This window comes from Zophobas morio, unplaced genomic scaffold, assembly GCF_036711695.1.
Source record: "Zophobas morio isolate AGI-343-1 ecotype UQ-CSIRO unplaced genomic scaffold, CSIRO_AGI_Zmor_V1 ptg000044l, whole genome shotgun sequence".
Lineage (NCBI taxonomy): Eukaryota > Metazoa > Arthropoda > Insecta > Coleoptera > Tenebrionidae > Zophobas > Zophobas morio.
This window is the reverse complement of record NW_026972149.1, coordinates 5,168,875-5,189,057: the sequence shown is the minus strand read 5'-3', so window position 1 is coordinate 5,189,057 and position 20,183 is coordinate 5,168,875. Positions and strand designations below refer to the sequence as shown.

Below are 20,183 nucleotides of genomic sequence, written 5' to 3'. Positions count from 1 at the left end.
ATTAAGCATAATAAAATTTCTATTTGGACAAGACGTGAGTAAAACCATCATATTTTACCTACGAAATTGCTGGAAATAGCTGACGACACAGTTTTGGAAAAATTTTATTTATACACAGTTTTTGCAATATGCAAAATAGCTCGATTAACGCGTGAGTCATAACGCAGCAATTAGTCATCGGTGCAATAAGACTTATTTTAAAATATCGGTAAAAATTAGAGAGGCTTGCAGTGATGTATTTTTATTCAATTAGTGCGCGCGGTTAGTGAATATATAAGTTTATGTATTATAATCATACCCTTTGATCATACCTATTTATAACCGTGATTTTTTGGGGACTTTAAATGTTGATTTGTTGGTAAAATGTGAGATGTAAGAAAACGGAATGAACTCGATTTTTTAAACTGGACTGACTGCTGCTAGGGGGAACAGGTGGGGGGGCTTGATAATGAACGGTAACGGCTTAAATAAACGTGGAATATGGCATAACGGGATTAAAACACAATGGGAAAGACTTGATTAATGGACATGGAAACTCAATTAATAGATTTAAAAATAAAATAATCATCGGGTGCGATTTCCATATCAAAATGAATTATAACATGGATAAAATAATTACAGCTGCCTATCGCTTGATTAAATTTATCGCAGTAATTAGATATCTTCTGGTGCAATGAAGATAAATAAAACTCGCTTATTTATTATTTAGCGATTTGCCGTATCATGATTGTGCAAGCTTGTTAATGTAGAACATGTACACCACAATCGGACACAGGTGTATAACTGGTTGCCTAACCAATAAGTCACACCGAATAATGAAATTTTATAAAAACTATATTATTTTTGAGAACATTTCAGGTAAATAATACAAAATCGCTTACTTGTAAATACTCATGTGAGTACAATAAGAACATTCAAACCGATAATAACCGCCCCAGTTACTAACACGCTTTGAGGTTAACTCTGAGACAATGTTTACAAGAATCTTAACCACTGCCAAAGTAAGTTAACCCCCTTAAGTTTACCCACTTTAATTGTGTTTCTATTTTTGTAGATTTTATCAAAAGTGACGAATGTACCACCATCAGTGAGGAATTTTGGGCTTGTCCCCATTGTAATTGAACAAACTGGTCGAGGGGAGCGTTCTTATGACATTTATTCACGTTTACTGAAAGAACGTATTATATGTTTAATGGGCCCCATCAACGACCCAATGAGTTCGCTTATTGTAGCACAATTACTATTTTTACAGTCCGAATCAACAAATAAGCCAATTCACATGTACATTAATTCTCCTGGTGGAAGTGTCACCTCTGGATTAGGGATTTATGACACAATGCAGTACATATTACCACCTATTGCTACATGGTTTACGATTTTTTTAATTAGGTTAATATTTTGTAATGACATTGTTTTGTAGGTGTGTAGGTCAAGCTGCAAGTATGGCTTCTCTACTTTTAGCTGCCGGTAGCCCTGGTATGAGACATTCTCTACCACATGCACGAATTATGATACATCAGCCTTCAGGAGGGGCGCAGGTATGAAAATTAGTAACGTGAAAATTAATTTCAGTTATTAATCAAAGTATTAAAACGTCAGTTGGTATAAGGTGTCAGAATGACAGTTCTTAAGTTATGTTGTTATTGGTAGCACACTATAATCCTACTTTTATTTTGTTAAATATGTAATTTAGTGCATATTAATCACACCCATACTACGCCATATAGAGAAACGTAATACATGCAACTAGTTCAAGATTAAAAAGCTTCAATGTAACACATTTAGAAAAAAAAAAGTATTCAACATTTTTTTCATTTGCTATAGCAATTTAAATAAAACGTTGTTCCCTAGAAGATCAAGCAAAATTGGCCAGTTTTCAATTACATTGCTCACATGATGATTATCACTTGGTTCCACCAATACCTGTAATAAAAACACAATCAAAGACAGCCATGGATTTTTGTTAGTTTAAAAGTTTGACTTAAAAATTCACGGCTGTCTTGGATGATATTTTGGTGCTTCTTTGGTATAATTGACTTCACATTAGTGAAAGTTACAAAAATATGTTTACTAAGAACTATGTTTTCAAAAGTAATATAATAATAATGTAAATAATTAATATCAATATCAGTCAAAATATACAAAGCGATTATTAAGTATACAAATTGCATAGTTGTATTGCAAGTTGTAATAACGACCTTAGGTGTAATACAAGAATGGCTCGTAAAAGTTAGTTTTACTGTATATTTACAAACATTGTTTTATACTTCTTAGTGTTTATATGTTTGTGTGTAACTCATAGCTCATTTATTTTCATTAAATAACGTTTGCAACGACTAAATATAAACCATAAAAGTGTGGTTAAATTTCCGTTGCGCTTGAATTAAAGCAGATAAAAATTTACGCTTTAGCCATACACCAGTCATTAAGTGAAACTTATTAAACATCATTTAACGATAAAAATAAGCTTGATAATGAAGTAACAGTATTTCTTTGACAAAAATATATATTAATTATTTATAATTATTAGAAGTAACTAGCTCTTATAACATTTATTTTTGAGCTACTTAAATTTTGTATTCTATGTTTTTAAGTAGGTACATACGTCATGCTGATTGATTTTTTCAGACGGCATATCTTTCAACTTAGGTCTTATCAAGTTTATTGCTATAGGTAGAATTAGTTACACCCTTATCTTGGATTAAAATGAACCCAATTGATAAAGACTTTGAATTAAAGAATTCCTGCAAATTATCTAAATGTTCTGCTACTAGTTTTAGTGACTTCAAGAAGGAACATTTTTTTATTTCTTCATTCCAAAAATTGGCAAGATTTACATATTAAATTTGTTGTACATAATAAACTTTCGTAGTATAGATGAAAACGAATATTTTGTCTCATTTAAACATTCTAACCTTTAAGAAATGAATTAAGTGTTTAAATTTATGAAGAAAGTCAACTGTAATGTTAGTTAGGTCATTAATCAATGTTAAGCTAAGTGTTAAGTTAGCTTAATCAGTTACCTAACAGTTTAATGTCAAGTTAAATGTTCTATAATTAAAAACAAGCTGATTTTAATGTACTAATTTATTTAGAAAAAGTTTAACAAATGATAAACGTACTTCTATCTAACTTAACGTGACAGTTGTTCACTACAATTTTAAAATCTGTAATTCTGAGTTTTTGTGTATTTTTAGAGTAATATTTGTAAATTTTCTTTGTTCATTCCAATTGTCAAATTTGATCGCCCTAGTTAAACCAAAATAATCCGACAACTAAAATACTGAAAATCGTCATTTTGACGTTACTATGTTATCAATTTATTTTAGTGCTAATCTATTCGTCTAATTTTCTATTTCTGTGACACTTTTCTTTTCTAGTTAGAAATCAGTAACAGTATTTTACTGCATTAAAGCGTTTTTTAATAATTGTACTATCTGGCAGTAAATTTTCTCTTTATGCGCGTAAACTCTGAGTTTAATTTTATATTAAACACTTACGTTAGAGAAATCTCATTCTACCATAAATAATTTGTGGATTTGGTGTTTAATACACTGTATAGTAGTGGTAATTTAGTGGTTTATTTATACTCAACAGACGTATATGCGTCTGCCGGGATAAACAAAGTATTACTTTAAGTTCAGATAAATATTTAACTTTTAATAAAAATATTTTTACGTGTAATATAATTTACTAAACTAACGAATGAGATAAATCACATCTACTTCAAATAACGCGTTTTAATAGCTTAAATATACTGACGTAATTATTTAATAGACATATTTTATTGCGAATACACGTCAGACAACTACGTTGTACTTACGTGTTAGAATTTAAGTTGGGTTTTTGTGTGTTGTTTACTAATTTGATATTGATAATCAGGGTCAAGCGACGGATATTAAAATTCAAGCTGAAGAAATTTTGAAACTGAAGAGTCAAATTAACAACTTATATGTGAAACACACGGGGCAACATTTAGAGAAAGTTGAGCGAAGTATGGAAAGAGATATGTTTATGAGTCCTGCAGAAGCTCAGACTTTCGGGATAATTGATAAAATATTGACAAGTCCACCAAAGAATAAAATGGGTGGTGAAGACACGGAAAGTCAAAGTGGCAGCGAAACAAGTCCAGAAAAGAAGTGATCTTTTTTATATAGTGAATTGTTTTTTGTATTTATGGTGTTTTTATATTGTACTTTATGAAGATGATCGGTTAATTAAAAGAAATAATGAAAAAAAATTGTTTTAATATATAATATTTTAATCATATAATGAAATACATATTTAAAAAAATCTTATATAATATTGCAAATGATAACATTGTTCATTAACTTATCATTTAAGTATGATAGTTATAGAATACTCCTACATTAGGTAAAACTACATGCAGAGAGCTATCTTACTTATTCTAAACTAGTCTAATATCAAAATAACACGCATACAACAGACTACAATTGTTGCATACGAACAATAAATTACTTGAAATATACACGACTATGATTTAGTCATATCAGTACCATGTGGAATGTTGGGATTAAGAAATCCCATCCTAATTTATGAAGAGTCAGTTAATTAGTAGTACCCAAAATATTGATTTTTGAGAAAGTTGTTCGAAAAGATTAGATTACTGATAAAGCATAAGTCAGGTACTTATAATTTTTGCGAAATTGTGCATACTCGCAATATAATGATGTCTGGGCTACAATGTTCATATTCTTATCACAAGGAATGTATACCTAGGCTAGGTCATGGCTTGATCTATGTACATGTCATTTCTAAATCTATATACAATGAGTAATTTCCTTATCCCAACCCTCAGATCATTTACATGATTCAATTTTGAGATCGTTGGTCACGCCGACCAAATCTAAAACTTAGCGATAATAAAAAACATCTAAAAAAAATTAAAACAATATATAAACATTGATCCATGTAAATAAAATTTCAACATTACATCAAGTCACTTTTTTATATTATTTCATAAATAAAAAAGAACATTGGATGTTATTGATCATTTTAATATTTTATAAATAAAAGATCATAAGAAAAATAAAAACAACACACTAACAAACTTCATAAAAATGATTGAGTCTAAATACTATGAACAATGATAAAATTCTACAATAAAAAATCTATAAGTAATATTACATTGTATAAAAACAATCACAAAAATTATGAAATAAAATGGAAAGTACGTTATTAATATTATGGCAATTTTTCAATGGTCAGAGAGTTCTACAAAAGTAATATCAAATAGGTCTTCTTCCACAATCTTGAGCTCCAACAAGAACAGGTCTTCGTTGCAATAGTACGCTACCATATCGTCATCAATCTTGGCCGTAATGCTGCAAAAAGAAGTCACGAACTGAGTTTGGTTCGCCATTTTAAACAAAAGCGACGCAGTGCACAGCCAGAACAACCCTCTCTATCACTAACGCGTCAAACAAAAAGCGTCTGCACAACTCTGGTACTTGTCATTGCAACCGCTACTACAGAATTTGTTTTTATTCAAATTTACCGCTCGTAAACTGCCACTCAAACGTCAAGTGGTTGTAATCGGATCTTTTTTCGAAAAGGCGGCAAACGTGAACGCCCACTTCGCAGTACCGTGAAAAGTATAACTTATTACTTCACAACAGGAAGTTTGTTTTTAGTGGGTCGAGGATACCGAATTACAACGTTAATTGAAGTTCCAAGCGGTTGCAATATTTTCATATTTTTATGACACTGTCAGAAATTGACAGTTGTTCCTTAACGGTATTAATGAAGTAAAATTGCACAAGATGGCTTTCTCTTAAAAGGTTTTCAAAATCAAATTTAGGGTAAGACAAGGTTTGCTGGAACGGTTTATTAAATTATGATTAACAATCTTCTGAGATATTGATATTAAACGTCAACGTGACATTTACACGAAAGTTGATCAAAATAGAAGAAGTATCAAAAGTACCATTTGACTAAATTACGTTATTTGTAAATACTTGTAGCAAGTACTAGTTGGCGAAAACTTTTTTGTCAAAGTGTGAAGAAAAAAGTGAGTGTACATAGAAATTAAGAGCGTGTATTAATAGTGGAAAGCAGCATAAGCGATTTTAGTGCGTCGAAAAGTTAGTATAGGCGGACCGTTAGTGTTTAGTATCAAGTTCACTCTTCACAAATACTCCAACAAAATAAAATCTAACTTACCCTTTTTTGTTTTTGCGATACAAGTTATTTATGCTCGAAGCGCTTATTTTGTACTTATTCTCAATCTGCAAAATAAGGAAAACAGAATTAATTTTTGAATTGCAAGACGCACTTCTGTCTTTCTTCATTTAGCATAGATTTAGAAGAAGTACTGAGCTTTTGAATGTCTACACGTGGAGTTAGCAAAAGTGAACTGATCCCACGTTCGTGATGATGTTATTACCCAACATGCCAAGTTTAGTTTGTTATTTAATAAAAAAAAACGATGATGTGTAAAAGCCCAGTACGTCCAGGTCCATGCACATTAAGCAAAAGCTAAGCGTTATGATTGGGCTTATCGGAACTTACCGCATTCAGCAGACCGGCCGTGGTGGGGGGCACCACATGAAGGGGAGTATACACATCATCAACTTCCTGACGCACGTACAACATTACCCTCTCGTGCAGCGGGGGTGGACCCGCACTCCCGGGGCCTGTGATCATTTTGGTTCTTTTCAGAGGCGGCGAGAACACGTTCCCGTCCGTTGTCAAACTATTATCGAGGATATTGTCTTTTTTGTCTGCATCTGGGGGAAAGTGGTTGTGGAACTTTAATGTGGGAGTGGTGGGGGGTTTGGCGGCGGCGTGAAGGAGGAAAGGCGACCCGGACTTGACGTGGTCAACGGGACCCGTCAACGAGTTGTCGGTGTCGTGGGGGTAGAAACCCTGCAACTCCATCGACGTCAACTGAAACCAGCTAGTGAAAAAAAAAATGGAGGAAAGGGGTGAGGGTTTACCTTGTCTATGTCTTCGGCCGGCGAAAATAGAACTGGGGGTTTGTTCAAGTCGCTCATCGAGTAGAATTCCGAACGCTCGCACATGGGGTGGTACAACTCGTCGAGCTTTTTCCTGCCGGTGGCTGTCATTTTCCGCTTCGCGGCTCTTCGTTCTTCGTCGCGCGTTTTACGCTCCGCCCCCTGTTTTGGCAAGGAATGCTATAGGTGACTGACTTGACTTAACTTAAGTTCTTACCTTATCACAAAAGACTTTGATTTGGCAATACCCACGGTGGAAAACGGTATTATCTCGCGGGTCTTCGTACGTATCGATTTGTAAGTGTAAAGGCAAGCCTTTGACGCCTTTTTGGCTACTAAAGTCTGTACTCAAACATTGCACTGCTATGTTAATCTGAAAGAAGATTGATTGATTGATGGATTGATTGGACATTTGGAGAAGTGTGACCGTACCTTCGCGGGGCTTTCTAATGGATTCCAGTAGATCGCTATAGCATTGTGCGCTACCTCTTCTATACAGCCCACTAAACCCACGCTATTCTTCGTATCTGTTCAAAGAAAACGTTGCGTTAGCATAAATAAAACTAAAAAACGATGAACTTACCCGGCAAAGTAAGCATGAAAAATGCAAAAATTCGTTAAGTGATTTGTATTAGTTCTACGAGTGTCATTATGTATACACGTATACCCCACACACATGTTGAAGAACAATATAGTATCAATACTTCCCACGTGCGGCCTACACTTTGCAGCAATAACTAATTCGAACAAGTCAAAAAGATATTGGGTTCTTATTTGTATCTTTATTACAAGATTATAGAAGCTGAATTTGGAGGGTGATTGTGGAAAGACTACATTTAATAGCCGCGTTGGGTTGTACAACCGATGTCGCTAATATCAGTCGACAGGAAGCATTAATTTAAACACAATTTGTGTACCGCCATTTGCAATAAATAATTTTCTATAAGTGAGTAAAGACAAAATAAAAATATTCTCCAGATAAATGTGAATATTCCTCAGTTACATGCAGACATATTTACTTGTCTGCAGGTGGACGTTTGACCTTTACAGAGCATCACATTAGCAATTTATATTTAAATGAAGCTACTATTTATTCGGCTATAAAATAACTTTCATGAAATAAAATAACTAAAAATACTTCTCGACTTTTCGTGCTTTGTTTTTGACGCGAGGTTTTAGACGGTAACCGTTTTTATGATTAATTAGTCTTGTGATGAAATTTAGCCAAAAATGTGGGTTTGGTGGGGTAATTAACGTGAAATTCCGTAGTAATTAACGACTCATTAAGTTATACTGACCTGCATCTAAAATTCGTTGTTTAACGGAATGCTGTCGGCCGTGCCAGAACTGCCATGCTTTGATTTCGTCCTCTGGGCTTTTCTCTTCCCGGAACATAAGCATGACGATGCTCTACAAGACCAAATGAGATTTTTCAAAACATGGATAAAAATTTCAAGCGTTGCCATTATAACGATGAAGAAATGACAACTTAAAATTTAATTGGGTACTAAGAATGAATGGCGAGGTAAAGTGATAAGGGTCATTTAATTCCAAGGTTGATCCCAATTAAGTTACTAAATTATATCGTTTACGCAAAGAAATCATTATAGACGATGCAATCATAATAAAACAATTACATTGATTGATTTTAATTATGTGTAGGTATAAGTTTTTCGTTTATGTTTGAAATCTAGTTTTTGTGTTATCCTTACAGATTCTCTCTAATAAGGGAGTGGTTAATTGGATTTTACGCATAATGAATTATTCCCGAGATGTAGCCGGGATTATAAAAGATTTATTCTAATTATTAGTTTTTTTCTGCGTCGATGCTTATCAATTTTACTCTATAAATGGTCTAGCATTATACAAGGCTATGCACTTTGTATCGGCTCATTTATATGCAAATTGAATACAAATATCACAAAAAACCACTAAACTCTGTAAACACATTAACAGCACAAGTTAGTCACAATATTTTCAATATCAAACTGTTTCAAGACGTGTCATTTATTGTCAGCCCTCTCAGCTGAGAATAGTGTCATTGAGAAGAAAGTCAACGACCGTTTAAGTTTTAATCGACTTCAGATAAACCAGTCCTTTTAAGGCAAAAGGCGCGTCATTTAATTATTTGACAGAAATAAAACGAAAGTTTTTACCGGCCGCTCTAATAAATTATTGTCATTTATACTCATAACTTATTTATACTGTCGTATGATATTAACATTTCTCGTCGCGTTATCTCGCAAACGGCAAACATTTGTATTATGTTAGCCATCAAACATATGTTACTCGAACGCCCCCTATCACACAAACTACAAGACTTTATTTAATGCATCGTTGCAACGGTGTAATTATTGATAAAGTTAAATATCGTTGTCTATTTAGTAACGAAAATAAAAGAGAAAATGAGATTTAGACAGATTTCACTGCATCACTATGCAGAAATTACACATGCATTTTGCGTTTGACTTTCTACATATTTCTAGTACGGCAAAAACGATCGAGAAGGACATACCCTGTAATTTGCTCTTTATAATTGACAATTTTATTGCAGGGGTTAATATTATGAAATAATTGCCGAGCTGACATTTGCCTTGACGTTTCGCGCAATTATAAAAGATGAAAATGACTGTTAGCTCGAACACGTTGTTGCCATTATGTTTGTGTGCTTGCGCGGATATTCGAAAATTGACACTCGTTCGTGTTACCGCAAACCCTACATGTCCGTTCGTACTGTTGTTTATTAATGTATTACGATAATTACTTCATTGAGAAACTTTTTCGAAATCGATGACATTTAAACTTTAGAAAAAATATACCTTTCAGTTTTTCATGACAATGACATATTTGGATGTGGCACTTGAACAAAAAATGATTGCTGTCATTATAAAAATGATATAAAAAATGCAAAGTGGTGTGTAATGACGGTGTGAAAAACACGCCTGTGATTTTTAAAATAATTAATTAAAACAGTAACTTAGTAATATATGGACTTCGATCAAAATTATCCAAGCAACTGTAATGGCAATTAAAATAAATCGTCGATTTGCATGCATGTTAAATTGGCAATCAAACGTATTTACGCAACAACGAAGAAAATTTTTGACCTTAGTGAGGGTTGACAGTTCATTTACTCAAGAATGCTTCCATTAACGCCGGGTACAATGTATCGGTAAGTGTATCGTTATCATTTATAATTATTCCCGTCGATTTATAATAAGTTGTGTGTTAATTGCAACGATTATCGATAATTTTGTGCGTATGTGTGTTTATCGACGATGAGAATGCTCTTATTAGAAACATATTCGTCATGCGTTAGATGTAAAGATACGTCGTTATGGCATGACCATAACGGGCAAAGATGTCACGGGACTTGTTTTTCGGCCATATTCCCTCCAGGTAATTGGCTGTTAATTCTTTCATAATTTTATAATTAACTTAAGGAAACATCCCATATCAAGCCAAGTCTCATTACATACAAAAATATCTCCGATTTTTGCAGCTGATTAAACGAGCGTATCAAAGAAATCCTCATCAATTATATATTCTAGTGATAAATAACGCACTAACCGTAACTCCAATTCGAGTTTCTTTTATTTCCACATTCCACGGAACAAAAAGATCCACTAATTGGTCTACGTGCACACGAGTGACTGTTTGCCCCTGTTCCAGATATTGTATTCAAAGATACTGTATCTTACCTTTACTGTTTGTGATTTGAGCTGCTTGTCAGGGTCTGGGATATAGTCTAAAGTTATTCCGTAAAATTGGCCTTTGTTTATGTACGTAATCCGGTCATCCTCGCGCCTTTGGGACGTCGAAATAGGCGTTTCTAGCTGATATTTGAACCCCACCGGCGAAAATCTGCAACCAAAACAAAAGCTGATGTTCATCATCGACGCTGCATCGAGATCCGTGCAATCGTTGCCGGTCTCGGGTACCCACTCCGAGTGTGTGAAAATTCGGAATTAGTGCACATTTACGGGAAGTAGAACGATAAAAAGAGTAAGTTCTGTCCAACGCAACTCGTGGAACAGGCTCTTTGATAGTATTACAACTGTTATGCCGCATGACATAAGGCACTTGTATCAAATGACACCGGTCGAATCGAGTTTATCCAGTTCACGGCACCGGACTATATTGCGAGGTCATTTCGAGTAATTCACAGTTCATTTTCCTCTTCCGTAAGTACTTACATTTTTGGAATTTGAATTTTGTCCGCGTCGTTTTGACGACCAAAATCGTGCCAAGGTCGACTTCTACTCGTTGTTTGAGATCCAGGTGATTGAGAGCTTGAACTGTTTCGTTGGGAAATCGTCAGAGGATCCAAAATGTTAGGGGGGTTAGGGCAGATTTCTGGATACTCGTAGTTCTGAAACAAATTAGCCTTTTACGACTCGTTGTTCGAGGCAGTTTGACGAATAAGGCAGGAGGAATGACGTAATAAACGTTACTGGCGGAATCTAAGGGTAATAACCGCTGAATGTATGTACAAACATCAAATCTGACATCTTTTGCTCCTTTCCAGTAAAAATTTAGTACGCACTCACGTGCCTACAGATGGCATAAATTTGATAGCCGCAAATCGTGGGTCAGTCGTCACTAGGAACTCGACAACTGGCTCCTACACAGCTTGGAACATAACGACGATGCACAAATTTAATTCGACTCAAATTACCGCTAGGCAGAAAAACGGTAAGTTTAAAATGAAGATTTCGAGAAATAAGTAGTTAATTCCTTCTAGTTCTTGGCAGCATTGTTGGAACCCCGTGGCGAACACTGTCAGAAAGTCAAATGGTCAAAATCGTCTTTAATAACTACAAGTGGTTAATCGAGAGAAAAAGTAACTCAAAATGGGTCCCAATGCGGCCAAAACGGAATAGTAGTAGTCATATATCTACTGTATCTCGAACAAGGTGGCAAAAGCCGGACGCTACTGAAACCCAAATAAGGGCATTTTATGCCTAAAAAGGCAATAAACGTACCAATATATGATCCAACACATTTTTTGTCGTCTCCACGACAAACATATGGAAGTTAACGATCGATAAACCAATTTGGAAAAGGAAAGTCTTCGAAATTACAAAGAGTGAACCCTAGATCTTGGACTAGGCGTGTAAAGCTTAGTAACGTGTACAGCATTAAAGTGGCCCAAAGCGGACACAACTATGTGGGTACCGGGAAATTTTAAGGATCCAGTGTAAAATCAAATGGATAGTCAAACCTGACTGAGACTAGAACAAATTAGTACTACCCAAGTATCTACTGAAACTCGAACAAAGTGGCTACGGTAACCCGAACAAAAATAGTTTAGGACTTTGAGAAGGTCAGAAAGACTAAGATTTGTAGAAACCACAAGGGACTCACTGCACAGTCGGTAACTAAGATGGAAAAGGTGGAATTGGGTCATAGGAATACTCGGAAATCTCGGGAGAAGAACAAACTGAAAAAATTTGGCCCCAAAAGTAGAGATCCTATTACCTGAAATAGGACATTTTGGGTCTCTCTAGAGACGAATTGGAACCTGAACACGTTAGTGTGGGCCAAACATATATTGAAACTAGAACAAGGTGGCAAAAGTGGAAGGTACTGTAACTTGAAGCAGGGTATTTTGGGTCTTTCAAAGTAGTTGCTTTCCTTCTGTATATAACATTACAACATTACAACTGTAACAGAATTAAACTTAATGGCAGACACGTGGAAGTTAACGGTCGATGCATAGTGCGGATCGCGTTTGGTCAATCGGGAGCTGTGTGGAGGTTTAGAGTAGAGTAAAATAAGCTATAGATAACTAAATCTAGTGAAGATTGATCCACGAAGAGGTGCTGAGGTCTGTCTTGCTCACCTGTTGCAAGGTGTTCTGGTCGCGGGGTGTGATGGCATCGGCTCCGATACCACTGTCCGGACTGGGCAGGTCGACAGTGAGGCCGGCGGCCGTGGCGGCGGCGATGACGCCCTTGCTGTGGTAAGGTTGGCGCACGTAGCGCTCGACGAAACTGGCAGTAGTCCCGCCACCCCCCACCTCCTCACTGTAGGCCTGGGTCTGGCGCAGCTGGCCGGAGTAGACCGGCTCGGGGGTGGCGCCCCCGGAGGCGCCCGTCGTGAAGTACTCGCGGTAGTACGGATCGGAGACGGCGAACGCCGCCGACGTGGCTGTCCTGCCGGAGGCGGCGTAGGTGGCGGTGCCGGCGCCGCTTTGCGTGTACTGTGTCACATGATCACTGTAGGGGATGGGGGAGGGGGTGCCGCTGCCGCCATGGCCGTTGTTGGTCATGGCGGCGAATATTTGCGTGGCGTACATGGCCGGCTTGATGCCATCCGAAGAGATGAACTCGATGGGTCCCGTGTTGGAGCCGTCGGCCAACAGGCTGCTGTGACTGTGGGTCGATGTCGGCGTAGCGTTTACGCTACGGGAACCGTGCTGGGGCGAATTCAGACCCCGGTGGCTCTCGTCCTTGACCGAATTCACATCCACCACCAGGTCTCCGTGCTGACCTCCTGCAGAGGACACCAGCACGACCTATAATAACCAACAACAACACTCGTTACTGCCGCCCTCCAGCTCTACTTCACCGAAACTAGTTACTTGATTGCGATCCACAACACCGTGACACTAGACACGCTCGCTCAAACCCTCAACAATCTTAGCCACTACGGAATTACACGTGCTAAGCGGACACGCGCTTACGATTAACTATTTTTCTTCGACGACAGAAGAAACGCTGGTGCCCGACTGAAGTTACAATGATTCCATTTAGTTTTTTGACTCAGTATTCTGCATGTTAGAAATTTTTTATTGGTTTATTTTACGTAGCTATATAACAAGACCTTTTGAAATTATTATTTGCACACTTAGCTAAATATATGTATGTGTTTATGTGGCAGGTGTAACTACCCATATAATTTAAAGCGTTTTTATAACCTCAATTAATATACGGTTATTAAATCACAGTTTAAATACTTCATGTTTAAAATAACGCAAAGCAGCCAATTATTGAAGTATAACCACTGTTTCTATGAAATTAATCGTTAACAAGGTTCGACCAAAAGAAAGGGCATTTGCAGCTCAAACCCCACGTCCTATCTATGATATGTAAAAAAAATCTACGAAACTTATAGATAATGAACTTTTTAACATATATTATTCCTTTTAAGGTAAGTGAACGAATACGCGCCAAATTTTTCACAAACCCTGATTTTTATTAGATCTTTGAATCTTAAGACAAATACATAAAATGACATGTTATACAAGCTTAAAATCATAGGAAATTTTTGTACAACGTATACCGGTAGTTCTTTTATTCAGTAGGTATTATTTAATTAGCAGCTTTTAGAGATGGGCATACAAAGAAACACCGTCTGAACAATTGAGTTTGTACCTTGATTTAGCATTGAAGTCTCCATAGGCAGCGCAATATATGGTGAGAACTTAATAGTTCTTGGAAAAGTAAGTTTATATAAATTTCAATGTAGTGCTAATCTTTTCTTTATGTTGTTTAATATAACAATGACAACAACGGCTCAGTTTCATACACAACACTCCGAAGGCGAATGTGAAGACACGATTGAGCCACCTAGAGTGGTAATTACGGCCTTTTATGATTCAAGTATTATTTTTAAAAACAATAACTACGCCATTTTGAAGTAGGTAAAATAAAACCATTTCTTTGCAAAAGTAAAGTTTCGTGACATTTTAAAAAACCTAGAAATCATTAAATCTTTTCTAATGCGTTGTACAGGAAATAAAAATATTTTTCGTTTCTTAATGAGAACCAGTTTTTGTTAACTTTAAGCGTTTACCTGGCAACAGAGTTCTGACATTTTGGAGACGGAATTTTCAAACCACGTTAAAACGAAAATTTGTTACGTAACCTGCATATCGTGGTGCCTTAAAACAAAACTGGCATATATGTGTTAATTCTTACTTCTTTAACTGCACACAAAAAAATCGAAATCGTGAAATGTGTTGTAGCACTTCCGCAAATTGTAATTTCTTTCGAGAACAGTCCGCTTCGAGTGGTGTCACACACACGAACTAAAATTTTTTGAAGGTTTGAGTTCTAGTGTCCGTTTGTCACTGGTTGAACCAACTACGTCATGCATCACTACTTGGTCTACGCATCGCTGCTCCAGAATGTCCAAATGTGCTATCATTCAGGAGCTGGACCGTCACACCCTCACGTGTCACTTGGAAGAACAGGCGAGCGAAAGACAGACCCGTCAGCGCCACTACGAATGAGAACACCTATAATACACTAGTCACCTTGTGCCGCTGCTTGCTGCTGATGATGGACCCGTCCAGGCTGACGGAACCCGGCGAAGAGCACTCCAACTTCCGGTGGTGGCTGAGGTCCTCGGGCTCCCGTTTCACCAGCTGGAAGTTCTGGGCAGAGGCGGCGGCCTGCGTGTAGCCGACGTGTTGGTTAATAAATAAACCTTGCAAGTCTTGCGAATTAAGCTGGGGAGGGGTCGGCAGCTCTAGCCCCGCCCCACTCACCAGTCCATTGGTCGCTTTCAGCTGGGACGTTAGGATGCCTCCGGCCTGGGAACTTGCCCTGCAACAAATTATGTCATGTCGTTAGTGTGGTGGGGAGGGTGCGTTCGGTGAAGCAGTGCGTAGACGCACCTTACAAGTAACGTAAACGTAACGCCGACGGACTGATACTAATTACGAGCGATAGAACGCGAACCCATTCATTTCGTTCATTCATTCGAATATAACAAACCAATTACGAAGTGCATTCAAATTTCTAAGCTGATACACGGCTTAAGAGCACTTTACGTCACTCTTTAACTTAATTAATACTGTCGAGTTTTTAAAACAGAAAAAAAAATATTTTGCACGCGCACAATTGACAACGTCTCAATCAAACATACTATTAATCATTTTCACTAATGTTGCCCCTGTACTAAACTAATTAATGCAATTAAAAAAAAGGACAGATAACCAACGGGAAAAATGGCCTCTCAACAATAATAAATTTTTAAATAGAATTGCATGGCCATTCGTCCGATGGACTCGACTTAGTGAAAAGATGTTCTTTCACATTAATTTAACGTCGTTAATGCAGAAAATATGGTGTAGAACACCCAGTATAATGACGACATATGTACTTGACCCGAGTGTGTATATTCTTGTCATTGAGTTTTATGCAATTATTTTGCTAATGATTCAATGATTAAAATAAGTCTGCAATAATAATAAAGTTCTGTAACGTTAATTGAGTACATCTTAAGTAGTTTTATAGATGTCAACACGAATAGCAATATTAGCATTAAAAAATAAACACAATGTATCTAGGTACTGTACAGTACTAGGAGTAGGTTATGACGCATACTTGGTAAACTGCTTATTATTTGAAATGGCATATCTACTATGCAAGAAAAAGTACTGTTGTCACTTGCGTATTATATTGACATTATACAGTGAGTAGCAAAAGTTTCGTCCGTTAAGCTTGACGTTCAAACATAACTATAGCGTCTATAAAAATAAAAGTCGTTTGAGATAATTCTATGTTGTCACAGAAGGAGGTAATGAACAAATTATCGTTTATTTCACTTTATTTACAACCTCAAATTAGGCGCCATGTCATGTACAGACCGGTGATAAAGTAAAGCATACAATTTATAAAATCCTTATAAGCACGTCATTAACACAAATTATAAGTTTCATTTTCTACTAATTAGACTTCTCAAGTATGTTGTAATGGGAGGATATCACGTTGTGAACATTTTTTTAATTAAAAAGCCTTTTTCGAATTTAGTGGCTGACAAATGGGACTCCATATTTACAAACACAGTTCTTGCTATAATTTCACAACAAATGCTCACCACTAATTTGAAAACACAGAACACTTTTTAATCTCATACAAACTAAAGCATTTTTGGAGATAAGAATATAGAACATGTATCGACTCAATAGAACTCTAGCGCAGGCTGGTTATGTGAGTTTCACGAGAACACGGATAAAATTTTGGTCCATTTGTATAAAACCATGACGCAAAATCTAGTGAATAGAGGATTTGCTCCACAGCTAGGGGAATTGTACTTGTTATGAATCGCACGAAAAGCTTGTGTTATCCTTGTACGAATCTAAATAATTCAAAGCGGCGTGATGACGTACCAAATCCGCATTTCCCAAAGGGGTGTTTATTTCCGGAGGCAGCATCTTCGGCCTAGCACCACAATATCTTACATACCCATGTATTTATAATCCCGGCTCATTAAAATGCTTATCTGTGATCTGCATTGTAACGTGATACTGATAGTATCAGGTTGAAACCCTCCGCTTTAACAAATTATATTAAAGGTACGTTGGGTCCATGGATTCAAGCCGGTGGTATCCAACGTTCATTTTTAACGAATTTGGATACACAAGTTGCGAATTTATGGACACGAGCTGGGTGCAATAAAAATCCCGTTTACCATCGTAAATAAGCATTTATTGTTAATATCATTAAGGGTTATGTCTTTATTTATGTAATATCCCGACGTGTATTTATTGAAGGCGATACATGAATGGTTTCTGTATGGGTGCGCAAGTCGTAAAACGAAAACAACGGTTCTACACAGCGCAGCCATACAAGCAAATAAAAAGCTAAAAGCGTGTTTTATTCGAACGCAACTGTAATAAAACGTCGATATAAAATTTCCTGAGCATCGCGTTTCATCTAGTACCCCTTCAGAACACTATATTATCCTAAGGATGTGCGCCATATGAATAAGAATAGTCCCGGCACAATGACGCTAAATTTGTATAAGAAATCGCGCAGGGGTTCGCTGCCACAATGACGGCGGATGAGTGATGACATCGCTGTTGGCTTGGCGGTCCCATGAAACCCATTCCAACCAAAAAACAACTTTGCCAAAAACGCGAATTTTTGGCTAATTAGCGGAAATTTCGAAACCAGAAATCGGAATCTCCAGCAGTAGAAGTTACATTTAAACCAAAATTCAGACGAATTTTCGATTAAATACGTCAAAATTTAAACAACATGTCAAAATTCTCAATTAATTACGTCCAAAGTCGGATTTTCTAAGTCAAAATTTCGGGATAATATAACCTACACTGGGATTTAACAGAATCGTAATTTTGAAATAATAATAATAATAATAAATTTAATAAACTTTCTACATAGTAAATTAAAATTTTGAGTTAATAAGTCAGAATTTTTAGATAAATTGATCGAAATTTCGGGTTAATCATACCTAAGTTTTGAGACAATTTTGAGAAGCTATACACTGCAAACAGTTAATGACGTCAAAATTTTGAAACAATATTATAGATGAAATTAACACAATAATCGAAATTTCTAAATTTTGACATAATATGTCAATGCGTCCAAATTTGGAAACAATATGTCGAAATTTTTAGTGAATTGAAGTTAGAGTAAGTGGTCAAAAAATACGTCAAATTTTTTAAATAAATTGAAGTTTTGAGTTAAAATCAAATAACGTCAAAATTTCGAGTAATAATGTTTAAATTTTTAAACAAAATATCAATCATTTTCGTGAATTACGTCTAAATATTTTTTCGAGATTTGTAGCGAATTAATATAATACATCAAATTTCCATCTAATTAAATTTCCATTTTAAGTTAATTATATCGAAATTTCGAAAAGATGTGTGGAAATTTCCATTTAATTGCGTCGGCATACCGAACCAATAATTCGAAATTTCGAAAAAACATGTAGAAATTTCAAATTTTCTGAACTAAGAAAGTACTAAACCTCGAAGGAAACAATATAAAAATATTACTTAATATAAATATACAGGGTGAGTGATTAAGCTCACGGTCCTTGATATTTCATTAATTATTTATTATTAGAGACGGAAAAAATCAAAGACAAAAATTATACGGTTCTTTGCAGACTGTACTAAATTTTTGGAATTTTAATTTTTACGGTATAGCACACAACTTAGTTTTTTCCCTAATGAAACATCTTACATATTTTTACATGTTACATATTACTTTTGAAATTCCAATGCGACGTTGCCACGTTATTCCAATTTTGTTGGAATTTTTCGGCAATGAAAGGGTTACAAAAAATCGCAATGATGTTATTTTTTGGACCTATGTTGAAATAGTTTATGGGGAGATTGACAAAAGTACACACTTTGTTGTGGTGTCAATTATATCAAATTTTAATATACAGAGTGTTCAAATTTTTTTTTAAACTCCACAATTTTGAAATTCTATTTTTCAGTTTTTTTCAAAATGAACACCTGTATTTTGTTAATGTATGTTTTGTTTTTATTCTTCTAATGTGTAGATACGTCCTTTATGCAGTAATAAAATACACAGTGATCCATTTGATCTGATAAACTGATATTTGAAAATTGTAATGATTGAAAAATTGTTTATAAATACTCTGTATCTGAAAATTTGATTTTAATTATACCACAACAAAGTACTTTTATTCATCCCTCCACAAATTATTGTAACACAGATTTTAAAAATAACCCTACTGCATTTTTTTGTAAATCATTGATAAAAAATGTCAAGAAAATTGTAATAACGTGGCAACGTTGCATCGAAATTTCAAAAAATAATTGTGGTTGTAAAGCTTAAGCAGTGATCAATCACAATTGTAAAAATATATAGGGCATGTCATTTTAAAAACAGAACACTAGAGTAGAGTTCAAATTAATTTTAGGGCACAGCTCTCAAAGAACCGTTCAATTTTGACTTTTTTCCTACTTATAATAATTAATAGTATATCGAGCTAAATGACTTACCCTACATATATTTTGATAGAAATATTCCACATTTTCAGCTTAGGCTGAAATATTTACAAAATGCCTCAAAATTTTGGATAAGTAAGTTGAAATTTTGAGAAAATAAGTCAAAAATTCGAGCAAATAAATGAAAACAGCTCAATTTAAATTTGAAAGTAAATGATTACCATAGTAAAAAACTGGTCGAAGATATTGTTTCGACAGATCCTTCGCTCTTGAAATTTTGCCCCTTTGAAAAATTATAAAGTTCGATTTTGCGACCTTAGTAGCACCTAAATGCTGAGAAGGCGTGGTTCGCACAAGTGCTGATAGTGTGAAATATATTTAAAGAAGATAAAAATTGTTTTCAATACATCATGCTTTTAATTAACGGTTCGAAAGAATTCGACTATTAAGCACGATCAATGATCTGCGATATCCATTTTCACTTATATTATACGAATCGTGCGATTATTTTATCGACAGTA

General features: G+C 35.6%; 2 protein-coding genes across 3 annotated transcripts in view; one reads left to right on the top strand and one right to left on the bottom strand.

The window, feature by feature from the left end:
- Positions 1-745: 745 nt before the first annotated feature.
- On the top strand, positions 746-4,234 carry LOC135141827 (ATP-dependent Clp protease proteolytic subunit-like). The gene is made up of 4 exons (XM_064073314.1): positions 746-1,001; positions 1,055-1,368; positions 1,421-1,538; positions 3,883-4,234. Exons 1-4 carry the CDS (start codon positions 972-974, stop codon positions 4,141-4,143), a joined length of 723 nt encoding a protein of 240 aa, XP_063929384.1. The 5' UTR covers positions 746-971; the 3' UTR covers positions 4,144-4,234.
- Positions 4,235-4,313: 79 nt separating this feature from the next.
- The window catches only part of Grh (grainy head), a 95,697-nt gene continuing 79,827 nt past the window's right edge, over positions 4,314-20,183 (bottom strand). Inside the window, exons 4-14 of one of the 2 annotated variants that reach the window (XM_064072300.1) lie at positions 15,241-15,532; positions 12,823-13,497; positions 11,174-11,349; positions 10,679-10,841; positions 8,276-8,387; positions 7,410-7,504; positions 7,195-7,350; positions 6,960-7,139; positions 6,532-6,909; positions 6,184-6,248; positions 4,314-5,345 (exon numbers count right to left, since the gene is read on the bottom strand). In XM_064072300.1, the coding sequence (XP_063928370.1) occupies positions 5,219-5,345; positions 6,184-6,248; positions 6,532-6,909; positions 6,960-7,139; positions 7,195-7,350; positions 7,410-7,504; positions 8,276-8,387; positions 10,679-10,841; positions 11,174-11,349; positions 12,823-13,497; positions 15,241-15,532 (2,419 nt within the window). In that variant the 3' untranslated portion in view covers positions 4,314-5,218. The remainder of the gene's footprint in view (positions 5,346-6,183; positions 6,249-6,531; positions 6,910-6,959; positions 7,140-7,194; positions 7,351-7,409; positions 7,505-8,275; positions 8,388-10,678; positions 10,842-11,173; positions 11,350-12,822; positions 13,498-15,240; positions 15,533-20,183) is intronic. The other variant, XM_064072301.1, reaches the window with a different exon arrangement.

What these genes read in the sequence shown, in the direction of transcription:
- LOC135141827 (XM_064073314.1), top strand. Translation starts at nt 972, where the DNA reads ATGTTTACAAGAATCTTAACCACTGCCAAA. An exon ending in GAATCTTAACCACTGCCAAA is followed by an intron (nt 1,002 to 1,054) that starts GTAAGTTAACCC and finishes CTATTTTTGTAG; the next exon opens with ATTTTATCAAAAGTGACGAA. An exon ending in TTACCACCTATTGCTACATG is followed by an intron (nt 1,369 to 1,420) that starts GTTTACGATTTT and finishes ATTGTTTTGTAG; the next exon opens with GTGTGTAGGTCAAGCTGCAA.